The 17,752-nt window shown below is 42.0% G+C and overlaps 3 protein-coding genes across 4 annotated transcripts in view; 2 read left to right on the top strand and 1 right to left on the bottom strand.

The window, feature by feature from the left end:
- The window catches only part of LOC135496305 (zinc finger protein 423-like), a 56,213-nt gene extending 50,153 nt beyond the window's left edge, over positions 1-6,060 (top strand). The window contains exons 6-10 of the mRNA XM_064785561.1: positions 432-633; positions 816-4,074; positions 4,255-4,388; positions 4,574-4,709; positions 4,886-6,060. Coding sequence (XP_064641631.1) covers positions 432-633; positions 816-4,074; positions 4,255-4,388; positions 4,574-4,709; positions 4,886-5,169 — 4,015 coding nt within the window. The 3' untranslated portion in view covers positions 5,170-6,060. The remainder of the gene's footprint in view (positions 1-431; positions 634-815; positions 4,075-4,254; positions 4,389-4,573; positions 4,710-4,885) is intronic.
- Positions 6,061-7,025: 965 nt separating this feature from the next.
- Positions 7,026-10,689, bottom strand: LOC135495916 (UPF0489 protein C5orf22 homolog). Its single transcript, XM_064784942.1, has 7 exons — positions 10,505-10,689; positions 9,741-9,886; positions 9,267-9,416; positions 8,517-9,060; positions 8,139-8,248; positions 7,762-7,974; positions 7,026-7,401 (listed from the first exon to the last, which is right to left on the bottom strand). The coding sequence occupies exons 1-7, from the start codon at positions 10,682-10,684 to the stop codon at positions 7,221-7,223; spliced, it is 1,524 nt and encodes a 507-aa protein (XP_064641012.1). The 5' UTR covers positions 10,685-10,689; the 3' UTR covers positions 7,026-7,220.
- Positions 10,690-11,118: 429 nt separating this feature from the next.
- On the top strand, positions 11,119-17,089 carry LOC135495785 (GMP reductase 2-like). Of its 2 annotated transcripts, XM_064784706.1 has the most exons (8): positions 11,119-11,301; positions 11,770-11,889; positions 12,324-12,407; positions 12,646-12,819; positions 13,016-13,204; positions 13,775-13,977; positions 14,299-14,446; positions 15,346-17,089. In XM_064784706.1, exons 1-8 carry the CDS (start codon positions 11,215-11,217, stop codon positions 15,367-15,369), a joined length of 1,029 nt encoding a protein of 342 aa, XP_064640776.1. In that variant the 5' UTR covers positions 11,119-11,214; the 3' UTR covers positions 15,370-17,089. The 2 variants fall into 2 exon arrangements, with proteins under 2 accessions (XP_064640776.1, XP_064640775.1); XM_064784705.1 differs by having other exon boundaries at positions 14,299-17,089.
- Positions 17,090-17,752: the final 663 nt, after the last annotated feature.

The following is a 17,752-nucleotide window of genomic DNA, read 5'->3' as shown; positions in this document are numbered from 1 at the left end:
AAATTTGGTAAATTTTAGCCGAGAAGAATAATATTATTCCATGGAATCAAAACTGGTGAAACTAGCAAAAAACTGTTCTCCCCATATCCACTGCAAATGACATTGCATTACATTACCCGAGGTGAGCACATGGTCCCTGGACCATTTCATTTATGTTGTAATCCAGTTTATGATTTCAGGATTGATATGCATCAGCCTCTTTGACTGAAGGTCACAAAGTGGGATGACCTGAAGGATCTTATTGGTCTTGAGAGCATTTTGGCTGGGCAGATCAGATTTCAGGCATTGACGGTGAAACCTATGCTTTGTTGATTGCAGATTTATCTATTCCTAATCAAGTCCAAAACACATGTCCGACAACATTTGCTATCAAAGGGAAGAGACAGTAAATGCCAGAAGTAAACAATTTGTTAACTTTTCGTATCTTTCAGAAGTGATCACTTGAAGATCCACATGAAGTCACATGACAACGGCAAGCCGTTCCGATGCACGATCTGCAGTCGTGGGTACACTAACTCGGCCGCGCTGACATCACACATGCTCTTCCACAAGAAGTACAACAGTACGATCACGTCCAAGGAGTTCAAGTGTCCTCACTGCCCCGATATGTACGCTTCTGGGAAGGATCTGCAGGTATGTTGAACTTTGATAATGTTAGCTTAAATCTTGTCTCAAGCATTGACACCACAGTGCTGACTTAAACCACCCTCCAAACTTCTTCCTAAACTTAAGTTGGTAGTTTTCTTGCCTTATCAAGTTCACCTTGAGGCTCTTTTTGTAGATGTTCTTCTTCATGCCACTCATCTTTCTTACAGGAGCACCTCCAAACTCACAATAACAATGATGCCTCCCCGTCGAAGGAGAAAGCAGTCCAGTGTCTGCAGTGTAGCGAGGTGTGCCTTGGACAAGACGCCCTGGACTTACATGTTGAGCAGACGCATCCTAAGAGGTTCAAATGTCACGTCTGCCCAGACGCATTCCAATCAAATGAAGACTTGGACCAGCACTTGGTGGGCCACAAGCTGACCTCGAATACGCCACAGATGAACCCCCTATCATTGGTGGTGACTCCTAAAAGTACATCGCCTGCTGCTAGCTCTCCGACGACATCAAAAGACATAAATACGTTCGCATACTCGGAACTCATTTGTGAGTTTTGCCTGAAGAGCGGTTTTTCCAACAAGGACGTCTTGGATATGCATATTCAGATGGTGCATGCTGGGAAATCTAAAGCCCCGTACTTGTGTCCATTCTGCAACGCTGCTTACCCGACTTTTTACAACTTGGCGGAACATGTTAAAATTCTACATGAGCCGCTATTCATGAGTGCTAGTCCTCCTTATCAATGTGATTTCTGTTCAAAAGAATACAAAAATCTTGAAGATTTGAAAGCGCATAAGGAAAAGGTCCATAAGTATGGTGGAATAAAGTCACCGGGATTGACGTACTTATGCCCGCAATGCAATATGGGATTCCCAGATCACGCGACCTTGGCCGATCACATGCACCTGTGTCACCAACCACTTCCGCTGAATATGACAAATCATTACTTGAAATCACCACCTCGGGCAGAAACGTTTAATGGCGATCATCACAACAAAAAAAGACGAAGTTCTGAACATTCTCACCACTCGCCACGTCCAAGTCATGTTCCAATGGAAGCAACAGAGGGAGAGGACATTGTCTTCTGTGACAAGTGTGACATGCGATTTGTCAATTTAGCACTGTTTAAAGAACACTTAAAAACACATCTGAATGGAATCCAAAACGGCAGTTTGTCCCCAGGTGCTGCAAACATTACAAGTGACACAGACGTCTGTAAAGAATGTGGCGCCACCTTTGATAATGAGGACCAACTAGAGACCCACGTCTTTATGCACTACCTGTCCATTACGACAGAGTATGGCTGCACCAGTTGTTTGAAACTGTTCACCAAGCCCGACGAGCTTCAGAAACATTTGATGGACATCCACGCCCATCATCTCTACCGATGCTCCTTATGCAAAGAAATCTTCGACTCCAAAGTGAATGTCCAGGTTCACTTTGCGATAAAGCACAGCAATGAGTGCAAGCTCTACAAGTGTACAGTTTGCAGCTCGATATTCCGCTCCGAGATGGAATGGCAGTTGCATGTGAAAGTGAACCATCTGTGCATCACCAAGCCCTACCGATGTCTCTTCTGCAAGGACAGCTTCACAACTGAGATCGAACTGCAATGCCACCTTACGGAGCACAAAAAACAATTCCCGTGTCCATTTTGCGATGATGCCTTCCATGTTGAGTACCTGTTAGACAAGCACATGCAGAGTAAACACTGCTCTGAGACGACTCAAAGTGGTAGCAGCACGCCAGAGAAAACGCAGAAGGATTTTGACTTCTCGAACTTCACAAAAGTTGAAAAATCTCCAAGTCGGCAGTTGTCATCTGAGTTGTACAGATGTAACGCTTGTGATACCAAGTTCGCCGACGACACGATCCTGATGCAGCATCTTGTTCAGGTTCACCAGATCACGAACATCAGTCCATCGACCACAACAGCCTTGACCGAAAGTGGTCAAGTTTTAAAAACGGAGCCAGCGACGAGCCAAGATAAGTTTAGTAATCACTGTGTCTACTGTAGCCAGTCGTTTAAGACCAAGAGCGAATTGGAGCGGCATATGAAAATTCATGCGATGCCAAGTAGCTTGAAGTGCAATATATGTGATGAAGTATTCCCAAGCAGTAACATTTTGGCCGAACACAAACTGATACATTGTAAAGTGGTCCAAGGAAATGTATGCACAATTTGTAAGTTCTCATTAAAGAACGAGACGCAGTTTTATTTCCACGCCGAGCAGCATGGATTCCAGGGTGCGAATATGCAATGTGTCATCTGTCGCCAGACGTTGATGTCAACAGTGGAACTCAACATGCACGCAAAGTTCCATTTCCAGAATTCGCACAGTTTCTACACGTGTTGCGTTTGTCTCAAAAGTTTCAACACGAAGGAGAACCTTGTTGCCAAATTGAATTCAAGTGGTAGGGCGTACTATGTGTGTAAACCTTGCTACCATGGAGGTGAGGAGATTCAGACTTGCCAACAGTGCAGCAACACATTCGAGGGTAAAGCAGAGCTAGAAGTGCACATGGCAGTCCATAAAGTAGATCCACTGCCTTCGACGAGCATGTCAGAAAACTCAAATAGCAAATCGCCAGCTTTGGACTCTAAATCGAAGACCAAGCCAGTGAAAAGTTTCTTTACTTGTTGTGTCTGTTTAAAAACTTTCGAATCTCAAGAGAACTTGGTTCCTAAGTTGAACGCGAGTGGTCGGGCTTATTACGTCTGTAAGCCGTGCTATCACGGGGCAGACGCGGTCGAAGAACATCGTTGTAGTTGGTGTAGTATGTCATTCAATCAGAAGGACCAATTGGAAGCACATATCAAGATTCACAAGAAAACCTACCAGTGTATCAAATGTCAGCAGTCGTTCAGTACGGAGTATGAGATCCAGTTACATGTGGCGACACATATGATCCAAGAAGGAAACACGCACGAGTGCCGCATTTGTGGGTGCGTTTTCGACTCACCTGCGAAACTGCAGTGCCACTTGATCGAACATACATTCGAGGACTCTGACCTGACATGTTATGTCTGTGATACCGCATTCAGACACCCCACATCAATTCAATCGCATGTGTTAGAACACGGCATCAGTGCCAGGCGTTACTCCTGCAGTCAATGCAATCAGAAGTTCTTCTTCAGTGCCGAACTCACCAACCATTTATACGGACACGGTGGAATCAAACTAGAAAATGGAACAGATTTCAAGTGTCCGGATTGCCACAAAGTCTTCGCGAACATTCTGAACTTGAATAATCACCGCCAAACTCATGAGAAGAAAGACCCAACGTTCAAATGTACCGCGTGTCCAGAGGCATTCCATTCAATGCCCGACCTCCAGCAGCATTTCTTCAACATGCATTCGAGCGCCGAGATCACGAAGCAGACAGCGAGGCCGTACAGGTGCGTGGAGTGTGAGAGAGAGTTCTCTTGCCAGAGTAACCTACAGAGTCACATGCGGGTGCACAGCTCAGGTAAGATTTGTTTGGTTCTGGTCGAATCAAATGGTCAGTATTGGGTATTCATGTCTGACTATAGGATGCTAGATGACATTGTAGAAGCAGACTTGCACACACTGATTCAGTGATTGGTTGAGTGTTTAACTGGTACAAAATATGTTACCTTTTTATAATGAAAGTTCCATCTGTATTCAGGAAAGGAGAATCGTAAGGTGCATGTGAAGACCCATGGTGGAAGTGGAGTGAAGCCATATTGCTGCCCAGTTTGTTCCAAGTCCTTCTCCAGGAAGTCCCACGTCAAGGATCACATGAAAATCCATTATAGTCAGGTAAGAAACTGATTTCTCGCTTCCTCTAACCAAGACCTTGTGTATTACCTTTTTGGTATAAAAGAGAATCGACAGAAGTGACATTTGGGAATGTGAGAAGACATATATCTAATGTGCAGGGTAAAGGACTTGTCTCAAGAAATGTAAAGTAGGCTTCCAATTGGAATTTTTTTTTTCCTTTCCAGTCCTCCTTATACCGATGCAAGATTTGTGATGAGGTGTTTCCACAGTCTCGGCTGCTGACCCATCACATGACAACTGTTCACAAAGATCATTCCATGGAAGACGGCGAGAGTCATGGGAATCCACGCAGCCTGGCAGGTAATTATTTCACCATTTAGGCCCCTGTGTTCATAACCCAACATTGTTAATTATCGGCCGTTGCCCAAGGCCTAAGAGCGAGTAATGGTTATGGATAGAGACAATTCTAAAGTCTGAAATCTTGGAAATATAAACTTATGTGTTGAGAGTTTCATGTGTTTTGTCGTCACTTTCAGGAAGTTTAGACGATTCATTCGGCAGCAGTGGCAGTCCTTCAGGTCATTCATTGGACAGCGACTACGATGATACAAGGATCGGACAACAAAATGGTGACAACATCGTCGTCGATGACGAAAAAGATATGGACATTGAAATGAACGATTCAAGTCTCAATCAGGATGTTGATATGAAAAATGTGAAGTTGTCTCCACTGAAAGACATTGTAAAAGAAGAGGAGAGGGATTCGCCCCAAATGTTGGACAATTCAGGAAGTGTTTTGGCAGTTGAAACATTGTCTTGATGTGCAGATGAACTATTTCTAGAGAGACTGGCCTATCACCGGTAATGTCCTCCATTGACTCTGATAAGCCTGTTTTGTTGTATGGAAACCAGGGGGCACCTATTCTGATGTCCTTAACTTTAAGGGTTCATTGATACAGCTCAAGGGGCTGGGCAGTGCTGAGGCTGGGGTACCCCTTAAGTGTATCTTCGACAATGTTTCCTGATTTTATCAGACCTGTCAGAAACCCTGCAAAGAGAATATCATGTCTTTTGTTTGATGTTTGATAGAGTGTTAATGCTGATTGGTTCAAAGCAATAACTGTCTAATATATCAAATTTTAGAGGAGAATACAGCGACTTTGTTTTTGGCAACTTGGTGTTATTGAGACAATTTCAGTTCAAACTTTATTGTGGCTTTGGTGGTTGCAAGTTTCCTATAAAATTCATAAGGTTTCATTGTAGTGTGGTGTATATTACATATTGTATGAATGAATTGGGCAATATTTAGGCAGGGGTCGAATTTCAGACAAGAACTCTTCCTGTTATGGTCTGATTCATCATGTTTCTCTTATGAGTGGTCTACTCAGATTCCTGTTGATGCAAACATTTGCTCTACTGTTGCATTGTCAACGTGATTGAACAAGGACTAACATATCAAAGTGTTGAAACCTTAATTGTATGCTTATACTAAATGTGTGAGGAGCTGGTGTGGTCTTGTGGCTTGGAGTCTTGATGAGAGGTCAAGAGGTCCCTGGTTTGAATACTACAGTCAATTATCAATTGTATAGTTTTGTAAGTTAAAATAAACTCTTGTTCTATTTGTCTAAAGTAATGTATTTAAAGTCATGTGTTATCATATATTCATGTACAGAAGAGTCAAATGTATGCTGTAGTGGAGTTAAATGGGTATGAGAGGAATAAAAGTGTAACTTATCAAGTATAGTTCTATGATTTGTTCAGTTATTGACCCACAGCCACGTCAAAAAACTATCCTTTTTGTTTAAGAGGAAATGCTTAAGAGGAAATGCTTAAGAGTTCGTCCAAGTGAAGGGAAGCAGGATACCTGTACAGCTGTTTATACTTTCCAAAGGGTCCTGATTGCTTGAAGAAATTAACCGTGAGGCCCTGCAGCTCACTTTTCTGGGACATACTGTAAAAGACGTGATGACATTAGCCTTGAGAGGGTTAAATTCAAGAAAAAAAGGCGTATCCTGTTCATAAGGCGAAAATTTTGCGAAATAAAAATATTCCCACGGTCCGAGCCAAACGGGATGAGAGGGTTAATAGAAACCTTGTTCCTAGGAGAAAGTTTTGAAATTCTTGATACATTACACATGCAATTTTTTATTTTTTTATCCTGGGTACAAGGTTGTTTATTAACCCTTGCAGGCCGTTTGGATTGGATCGTGGGAAAAAAAAAATTTCAGAAATTTTCATCGTTTGGGAGAGCATGTAACGTTTTTGGCAATATTAACCCCATCTGGGCTGGTGGTCTCTACTATACTGTCTGTCAAGGAAAGCTGTACCGTCGTCCTCCTTCAGAACCAGGACATTCTTCCTCCATTTGCTTCTGTGCTCCAGGGATATGTCTGTCAAAAATGCTGCATCAGGTGACGCAGAATCCTGCTCTTCCAAGGCTTCCATCACACTGAGAGTGATCCATATTCCAAGTCACAACCTCACATCAGAGAGACAGCAAGACACATTCGTCGAAGGTAACCAGTCGGGCAAGTATCCCGATTGCAGAGTTGTAGCCGAATTAGCCTAAGAGCAGCTACCGTCACAGTCAAATCAACAGGCAATAGCCTGATTCGGGTACAACTAGCCATGATCCCAGCCCAACTGGCAACAAATTGGCTCAAGACATCATTTTCTTCAATGATTTTTATTTGGAAGTCTCTATATTTTCAACATCAGACATTGACATAACACAATTAACATCAATAGCCAGGTTTTGCGAGCTACAAATGATGAAGTATGTAATTGTATTTAATCAACAGTTCATTTTGAAACTTTCCCTAATCCCTCCAACAACTTGGTATAAAAGATGATTAACTGGTGTACACCGTCTTACTCCCAACTTGTGCCACTCTGAGCTGATACGTCATTTTCACACACACCCTCCTCCAGTTCCTCATCCCCATAGTCTTTGTGAACCACTATATCACCATAAAGAGATTCCAGCATCGCCACCACTTTCTCCTGTATCCACTCCACCTGGTGAGAAGGACAGTAATCATCACGAGACGACCTGAAAGTGTTAACAGCAAACTGTTAATGAGGGATAGAACCAATGTCCATCTGAAATTGTTCAGTTAACATGCTACCCCATGATAGGGGTCAACTAAGTAATGACGGAAGGACAGAAGGGCAAAATTATCAAACAGATTCAAAAAATACAATCCACTTAGAGAGTTTTGATCATTCAATCTTACTTAGAATTTCTACTGCCAAACCATTATCATGTCAGATGGTTAATGTAATAAGAATCGGCTTCCCGAGCTTGCTGGGATATTCGTGAACAGACTCTACGAGACCATCAACTTTCCCCACAGCAATGATATGATGCAGGACCTCAGACATGTCGTACAATCTTTGGACGTCTATCTACCTGGCCATTGTGATGAGAGTGGGCTTCCCGAGCTTGCCGAGATATCTGTAAACAGACTCGACCAGACTGTCAACTTCCTCTACGGTACTGATGTGATGCGGGACCTCGGATTCCTCATCCACGGTGAAACCAGCTTGATGTACCATACTGAAATCGACATTCCCGCTTGAAGACTTTCTGAGATCATCAGCTAATTCATGGGCAATCTTCTTCCTATAAAGTAGAGGTGAGGATGTTTACGTATTTCTACAACCAAAGCCAATAGACTTTGTTTATCCCATTTGGGCACACAAGTGGAGAAAAATTCACTCTTCTAGGCTAGACTTTCAAGATAATGAATTCGTCAAGACCAGGTATATGCAGATCAGTATTCTTACCTCCAATCGTCAACATCATCTGGTAAGTCTTTACTCTCTTGGAATGCCAGGAATATCCTCTCCAATTCATCAATCTGCTTCTCTCTCTTGGTGATGCACTGTTCTAAATCCTGTAATAGATTGATAAGATAAACTTCATACTCAACAAAGAGATGGCATTCATCAATCAGCATGTTTATACTGTGATAAGCACCAATGAAAACAATTCTTGTAATATTCATCTGCCCAGCACCACACCACGGAAGATAGAAAACACAGTTTTTACAAAAAAAACCTTAATCGATGCCTGAAAATGTTCAGCCCGCACATTGCAGACCATTTCGTTATCATGATATTTGCATCAAAACATTTGTTGCTGAAGCTACAGAAGTTACTCACCTCTTCATTCCGTTTAGCTGGCCCTTGAAAGTTGTACAACTTCCTGATCAAGTTGTACTGCCGTTCTGAATACATTGTCTTGAACGGGTTCGACGTTGAGAAAAAGTCCAGGTCAATATCAAGGACAAATCCAGAAGAACATGTAGAAGAGGTATCAGAAGAGGAACAACTCCCTGCAGGAACATAACTGTCTAGTTTTTGCTTTTTAGCACAAGTCTCTATTGACCCAGATTCTAGATTCCCAGATGTAGTAACTGGGTCTGAGCAGGATGTTCCACCAGCAGTGTCCTCAACTTTTTCACAATTAGCTTCAGGTGAAGTCATTTTGTCCGCAGCGTCTGATGAATCTACTGCAGCTTCTGACTCCGTTCTACTTTTAACACCAGACAATACTGGAATCCATGTATTTTGATTCGTAGCACCATTTGATTCTGTCTTGAAGTCAAGAGTCAAGACATCCATTTTCACTGCCTTCTTGTTTTCAAGATTCTCCTCCTTGGTGTAGAGCACTTCATCGAGGAAATAGTTGTCATCACAGCTCACCCTGGAATACAACCTTAAATTTACTGAGTTGGAAAATACAACAGGATCATCTCAAAATCAAAGTTCTGAATCAGAAACAGAGTAACTTTGTTCTTGACAGAGGAGTGGAATCAGCCAAGAATTGCAAATTTCATCCTCATACTACTTTTGTCAATATATCCTCTTAGTGTAAACAAGAAACAATTACTTTGTTTTACTTGGCCTAACCTTATTTTTCCACTACTTGTATGTTTGCCAATGAAGAAGTCCGTGGTCTGATTCTGCATCTGTGTTGCCCAGGGGGGCTTTACCCATATGACATGACCAATGTGACCGGCATATGCTGCAGGTAGAATCCAATTCTCAATACTTATTGCACTGAAAGTGAAACAACACCAAGGAGACGTTGATAAGATTACATTGCACTTCAAAGACCGGTCAGTTAAGCTTGTGTTTCTAAAGGCCTGCTCTGTTAATCAAACATTTGAAAATTCAACTTGAATTTGAAACTTTCCAATCATTTGAATACATGCATGCGCCAAAAATAAATGTCATTGTTTCAACAATGCCAAGTTTCAACAAATTTGCATGAATGATAACTGTGATTCTGCAATGTTTATCTCTATCTAAATGAAACGAGAAAACCCAACCAATACAAACAGTTGGACTTTGAGGGCTCAATCAGTGAAGGAATCAACTTACTAAAATAGCTTTTCTCTGTCAAATACGTCATCTGCTAGGAAGTGATATGGAATCGACAAGTCTGGATGTGAGTCTAGATGAACAAACTTGATGGCTTCGAATGGCAGATGTTTGGAGCCAATGGCTCTATACAAATGTGGAAGAACCTGAAGGAAACAAATGAAACATTTCATGCAGCAAATAGCAATGGGCATTCACTCAGTGTCCATGGGCGCAACCTTAGTCCTTACACCTGCCTCATCACAATCACAAAAATGTTAAAATTTGTGTGTTGGCAATCTTAAGTGATTCTGGCCACATCACACTCCAGGTATCCAATTAAGCTCGTTTCATCCATGAATCACCTGTATGAAATATGTTCTACTTTTGCGAATCCAGTAACTTTTTCTGGAACACCCTGTTATCAGTAGACTCCTCCATTCACTCATTGCAGAGACTGGTACTTGACGGCATTTCACTCGTCATGAATGAGATTAGGGGGCGTTGGCTTCCGGTGACCGGTCCGGTGTTTCTGACAAAGATGGGCAACCTCGAGCCAAGGAATACCACCGCACTTGGTATTGACAGTCCATGCACTGTATTCACGGCTCGCCTCGGGTAAATCAACGAGGCCTTCTCGACCCTCCGCTACGCGGCGGATAGGGTCGAGGTTACCTGGAGTATGTTACAAAAGTGCTGATAAAAATCCTGTCTGTTACGCATACCCCGCGAATCAAAACTCAAGCAATTATTGCAAATGATAGTGCACATTATCATAAACATACTTCGTCATGATCGTCAACAATAAATATTGGAATTTTGCCATAAGATCTCAGTGTTTTAGACATGGTTTTGTTTTCAATAAGAAAATGACAAAATTCTACATGAAAAGTCTGACGCATTCCAGCATCAATTTCAAATTGAACGTCGTGAGAGGGAAAATTATTTCTCTGCGCGAGAGGCATGTCAATAACGTCATTTTGTTCCACGTGATCCGGAATTTCCTTGACCCAATTAGCCGGCAGGGAATCCCATCTCTCGTGTCGCAATTTCCCTAAAGTTCCGATGTCCACCAATATTGTGGGGGAAAGTATTTTCTCATAAAATCTATTTTTAGATCCAAGTCGGCTGATGTGATCTGAGCGCCACTATCGGTGCGGATATAAACCAGGCTGCTGAGCGAGAATTTTTTGACGGGAATAATTTGTACTGCGGAAGATGAGTTGTATTTCCAATTCGCAAGCCCAAGCAAAGCCTTCTGAACAACGAAAAAAAAGTTCCAAGTCCAAAAAGTAAACAACAACACGTGGAATGAACGGAATTCCACGCCATGACGTCATTTGCACCGACGAACGGCCATGTTTGATTTCCCCCACAAAATTGGTGGACATCCGAACTTCAGGGAAATTGCCATATCACAGCAAGCCATTTCCAAGTTAGGCGCGAAAGTATTCGGGGTATTTTGGTCATTTTCGAGCTGTAAATCGATTCCAAAATGCCTAGGATTGATAACGACATAAAGTTGGACTTCAAGGATGTATTAGTGCGGCCGAAAAGAAGCACTTTAAAGAGCAGAGCCGATGTAAGCAGTCTTTTTTTCTCGATACTTTTCCCACAATGCTAGGCTAGGCCTACCCTGGACTCGCACTCATGGTTCAGTGAGTGGTTGGCACCTACTCCAAGCTGGCACTGTCACATCCCAACAGTCAACAGGTGGTGATCAGATGTTCATCCACCACATACATGTACACTATACTTAACATTATCCATATGTTCAATGTTGGCTGGAGGAAGTTACTAATACTAGTTGGACTTGGAGGAGTCGGTCCCCTGGCCTGAACGGCTGAAGGCCCGCTGGATGGAACCGCCAGACGAGGCTGCGGTACCAAGTGCCGAAGTGTTGCCATGGCCGTGCCCGTGGTATCCGAGAGAGATGGGAAACATGATAACTATTAAGTTCATTCTCATGCATAGGGACATGGCCTGATGATGCTTCCATTGATAAATTCTTGACAAGACTTTCTTTCATTTTTATTGCCTCCTTTTTCAGGTTGACCTTCATCGCAATTACGTCTTTTGCAACTCCAAGGGAAGTTATGAAGGGGTTCCCGTCATCTCGGCTAATATGGACACAACTGGGACATTTGAAATGGCAAAGGCCCTAGCAAAGGTACCACAATAAACGGATCTGTCTGTAAAATGTAGAGCCTGTATGTTTAATTGGTCATGACAATGATTTGCTGGCTTATCAAAGGGCCAAGCTGGGGATATCGGGCCAAATATTCGTTTTCCTGGCACCTGAGGGCTAAATTCATCATCGTTATTTGCTTAGTGACTGATTGCGAAAGTTTTTGTGACAGGTAATCAGATTACCAACTAATTTTATTGAATTTGATATAAATGTAGGCCACACATGTTTTCATAATCCACCATTGTTTTATTACAAACTTTGATGCAATGCCCATATACTAGTAATTGAAAACCCATTACCTTATAAATATATTATTTCTTCACTCAAGCGTACGACTCGTACTAAATGTGAGCATTCTCCTTCAGCACAATCAAGTTTTAAAAAATGAATGACCCACATGTTCTACATTTCAGTTTAGCTTATTTACTGCTATTCACAAGCATTACACAGTGGATGAATGGGTGACATTCACCAAGGAGAATCCTGACATTGCAAATGTAAGTCTTTTTTTCCGAGTTGAAAAGTTAATATACAACATTTTTTATGCACAAGTTAAACGTTAAATGCTTGGTAATGTTGATATGCCACTTCAACAGGAAAACATGAAAAGAGTTGAATAATACTAGTTGTTTGTCGTTGTTTTGTAGATTAATGACTTGAATATTCTGGCCCTCTGTAACCACTAGATACCTTTGTTTTTACTCGGCCCTCACTTGCTGAATGATCTTTTTCCAGAATGTCGCTGTCAGTTCTGGCACGGGTCCCGCTGATGAGGAAAAGCTCTGTGCTATCATCGGTGCCTGCCCGGGGCTCAAGTACATTTGTTTGGACGTTGCCAACGGATACTCAGAACATTTCGTGAACTTTGTCAAACATGTTCATGGAAAGTTTCCCAAACATACCATTATGGTGAGTTCTGTTCAAAAGTGGCAATTCTGAGTGATGTGATTTTCTCAGCTGTCATGAATAGAAGAAGACCTTCAGCAGTTTTGACAATACTCAATAGAGATACTTCTGAAGAAGAAAAGACCTGTTATTTAGATACCAACGAGACAGGGCAGAATGATGTATACTCCACATGAGCATGTTTTTAATTGACTTGTAGGCTGGAAATGTTGTGACTGGCGAAATGGTAGAAGAGCTGATTCTAGCTGGTGCTGATATCATCAAGGTCGGGATCGGCCCGGGATCTGTCTGTACCACGAGGAAGAAGGCTGGGGTAGGCTACCCTCAGTTGAGTGCTGTGATAGAGTGTGCTGATGCTGCACATGGGCTGGGTGGACATATCATTTCGGTGAGTTGATGGATCAATGCTGCAGATTCAAATTTCGTCTATTGACTGAGTGAAGTGTTTTTCTAACAACTGCCCTGCCCAACAAGGTAATTTGATATACTTGGCTAGGGATCCCAACTTGGATGAGGAATACTCTCTGGAAAAAAATCACCACCAAGTGTCAGTGTTTTTCACAGAGAGGTTCTAAGGTGCAAATAGGATCAATGTGTGGGGCATACCATGGTATGGTCGAAAAACAAATATGGTTTGTTTTGGAAACGTTCCTGTTTCTATTTGGTTGTTGGTTAATTATCTATTCCGTCCCCTAGACTTGCTAATGTGCTAACCACAGATGACTCTGTTGTATAACCTTATGCAAAGTGTTTGTTTTGTTTGTGTTTCTGTTGCTTAGATTGGTGTCACATCTGTTTAGGACATATGCATCCGATGGGGGTTAAAAATAAGGGCATCTATGACATTATTACCATGTAATGATGGGAATCGAAATATTCATACTGTTAAATGTTGAAGTGCATACATACTATCCCATATAATATTGGTCATTTGGCATAGTTTTTAATCACTTTCCAGGATGGTGGCTGTACTTGCCCAGGTGATGTGGCAAAAGCTTTTGGTGCTGGAGCAGACTTTGTGATGTTGGGTGGCATGCTGGCTGGGCACACAGAATCAGGGGGTGAACTCATTGAAAGGAATGGCAAGAGAGTGAAGCTGTTCTATGGAATGAGCTCAGCCACTGCTATGAAGCGACACAAGGGAGGTGTGGCAGATTACAGGTAAAGGTGGCTTTGATTTTGTTGAGAAATTGAGGTTTAGTGTAAAGATTTCTGATATAATACTAAATAACTTGCCCCTGGTCAATAACGATCTGTTGAATTGAATCTGCTTTGCCTTTGGCAAACAGGCCAGGGCAGCTCTTTGTTTCTGTCCCATTTTTACAGTGACTTCAACCATATCCCAGGCCTCGCCATCAACTCGACATTGAATGGTGTTGACCCCTGACGAGTTGGGTGTGCTGAGTTGAATGTTGAATGCTGCACAACAGGGAAAGATTTCTTCAGCTTGAAACCTAATTTTGCGACATTTTTCCATTTAAGAGCTTCAGAAGGCAAAACAGTTGAGATTGATTATCGAGGTGACGTTGAGGCGACCATTCAGGACGTCCTGGGAGGATTGCGATCGACGTGCACCTACGTCGGAGCGGCAAAGCTCAAGGAACTTAGCAAGAGGACGACATTTATACGGGTAACACAACAATTGAATCCAGTATTTTCTGCTTTTGAGAAAAAAGAAGAACCAAAGCCATCGGCAAGTTAGAGATCTATAGTCCATTTCATGAGAAAATGCCACTCTGAAAGGAACTTTTGAGTGAAACGTCATTTCATCTGCTACTTTTGGAGAAGCGGACTATACATGACCATGAGCAGACTGTTTGAAGCAAATCACTGACAGCATTATTGCATGCAGTGCCATTTTTTCATGAAATGGGATATAGACTTGTTCGAATCTATACTTCCAAGTTTATTTTTTGAAAGCATGTGATTGGGTGATGTTCTTAGGGCTGGAATAAGGAGGTGATGTTAGCAAACACAGCTGATCAAGTTTATATGTAATAAAAGACTGAAAATAATCAATGTGATTAAAACTGTGCCTTTCTCGCACACCTTAGCTTACATTTTGATCATTCTCCGACTTGTTCCTTCCCAATGACACAACGTTGGTTGTTTTAACTGTGGCTAAGTGTATCCTCTCCCCTTTCCAAGATAATGTTGTCAATTAAACGTTACATGTAATATTACTGCCCATTTCAAAAGGTTATTTATTCCTTTTAGAAGCAGACCTGTGTTGAGCTTCATTAAGTTGCTTAAGAAAATACCTGTGCCTAAAAAAGCTACCAAAGTCGTTTTTTTGTTTGGGTGGGCTCCAACTACGAGCCAATGCATTACGCTGTGCAATGCATTACACTGTGCAAGGCATTACACTGTGCAATGCATTACACTGTGCAATGCATTACACTGTGCAATGCATTACACTGTGCGATGCATTACACTGTGCGATGCATTACACTGTGCGATGCATTACACTGTGCAATGCATTGCAGTGCATGGTGCTTTGTTGTTAATGTTTCTCTCTTCTCTTATCAGAGCTCCCCGATGGACCGGGCATGAGCTGTCGTGTAAGTAATGACGGGTTTGTTCAGATGGCTCATAACAAATAAAGGTCTGCAGCTGAATTGTGCTAGGTACCTGGCATAGTATTCACCTCAATGAATCTCTTTTTTTTGGAGAAAAATCTCAATGTTATTTTTCAAGTTTTGACCCAAAGTGAGACCTTGTTTGATGGATTTTGGATTTGATTGAAGCCTTGCCTGTCGAACGTCAGGACAGACCCGTCTCGTGTGTGGTTTTTTGGCACGAATAGTTTTCCAATCCTGGCAGCTAGGTCTTGAGACTTCAAGGGTTAACATGTGCTCTTTCAACCAATGAGATCGGCAGATCAGTTTGTGAGTGTTAACCCTTGATGTGTCAAGATGGGCGAAGAAGCTAGTGTGTGCAAATTCTAGTTTAACAGTGGTGCATATAACTTTGACTTTGAAATAAAAGGTTAATGATCAATCCTGTCAGTGCTGATGCCACCTGATGAAACCTCTGTACATGCACTGCATTATTATGGATACATTTGTATGTAACGTTTCTTGCTTAAACCAAATTTATGCTGCAGCTGTGTTACAAATAGAGTGCTTCCACCTACTAATTGTTGAAAATAATGCGTACGCACTTAACTTAACGTGACAAACAAGTGATGATTGCGTGTACTTCTGTCGTCGCCTCCAGTTTGCTAACCCCTGGTTTGTTTTAACGTTGGATTGTTCAACCCACAAGCCTGTGTTCTTGAACTGTTAGGTAAACTGGTACGATCACAGCCCCAGTTATACATTATATCCCAACAGTTTATAGAAAACAGCTGGCAGTGCGATCACAGCCCCAGTTATACATGATATCCGAACAGTTTATAGAAAACAGCTGGCAGTGCACATAGTCACACTGGGGCTATTATTGTACCAGGGCTGTCTTTTTGCCGTGTTTACCCTCCTAGAATGTTGATTTCCTTAGCTTGATGCCATGGCTGAACTTGTTAATCATACAATAAACTCTGGTTCAGAAGCTTTAAACACCGATGACCCTGTATTTTCAACTAATGCTTTGTACTTCTGTGTGTAAGGGAGTGTGTCAGAGTGATAATGAGGCCAAACAAACCACACTGTTGGTTTCTTCTTAGACCACCTCCCACCCCTAACAAACGGTGTTCATTTTGTTGGCTTCAATCATTTTGACATGATCCCCAACCTTGAAGTTGCTTTGTTGTGTTAATTTGCACTGAGTCTGTTTAACTCCTTCATACCCACATACTTCTTAAAATTCTCCAAACATTGTAAAGTCTCATCCCTCTGAGCAGGTGTGTTGGGGTCCATGCGTGGGCATGGCCTAACACTAACAATCTTATATTATGATGCCCAGAAACTGGCAATGCCAATCGTGTTGTAGTCTCATGTATTTTTCGAACTCAAAATGATCTCATGTACACATATACATGTAGGCCTACTTGCATATTGATAGGTTTGACTACCAATTATTTTGAATAATTCAGTGATATGATATTAAATTCACATGTATTATAAAGTATGTGTTCATATCTTTCGGCATTTTAAGCAAAAATAACAATCAAAATACATTTGTTAGGTAGATGTTACCTGTTGTTGTTTAAGATTGATTAACATGTTAATGGTGATGAAAACTTTATCAAGGTGATGAAGTGCATGATGTTAATTGAGTGTTCATTGTGGTGTGTACATGTGCGGTTAAAAGGTTGGAGGGTTTAAATAAACTATCAAACACAAGATGCTGTCTTGGCCTTATTTAGTTGAGAGTATCCACCACATGGGTGGTCATTTTGCGTATTGGAGATGGAACGACTTTCCAAAAGTTCAGATGTGGCCTTCTGGTTGAGCTGTTTTGAATACGTCTGCACCCAAGTAGATTTCTTGATATGTCAGTTTATCCCTGTTAGTGGAAACTCATCACCTCCTCGTCTCCGAGGACGGCCACCTCGGCCAAGAGATCAAGTAGATGAGGACACATCAAAAGAGAATGTATTGTCCTGTCCTGCATTTGAAGTTGCATGCCAGAGACAGCCATCTTAAGAAAAGGCCACCGGACAGTCTCCTCCAGGGAATGTCTTGTCTCGTCTCAATCTATATGAACAATAGGTAGGGACAACTATCTGAAAAGAGACCAGAGAACAGTCTCCTCCTGGGCAAGACTTGTCTCGTCTTCACCATCAATGAACACTAGCCAGAGACAACCATCTCAAAATAGTCAAGAGGACAGTCTCCATTTGTGAACACGAGCTGAATAAAGCCACGTCAAAATTGATCAGAGGACAGTCTCCTCCAAGGTATGTTTCATCTAGCTTCTCCATTTGAGACCACTTGCCGAGGACAACCACCTCTCAATGGACCAGAGGACAGTCTCCTCAAAGGGATATCTAGTA

Source organism: Lineus longissimus, chromosome 11 (genome assembly GCF_910592395.1).
Source record: "Lineus longissimus chromosome 11, tnLinLong1.2, whole genome shotgun sequence".
NCBI lineage: Eukaryota > Metazoa > Nemertea > Pilidiophora > Heteronemertea > Lineidae > Lineus > Lineus longissimus.
The sequence above is the reverse complement of the archived record's forward strand: the minus strand, read 5'-3'. Positions and strand labels throughout refer to the sequence as shown.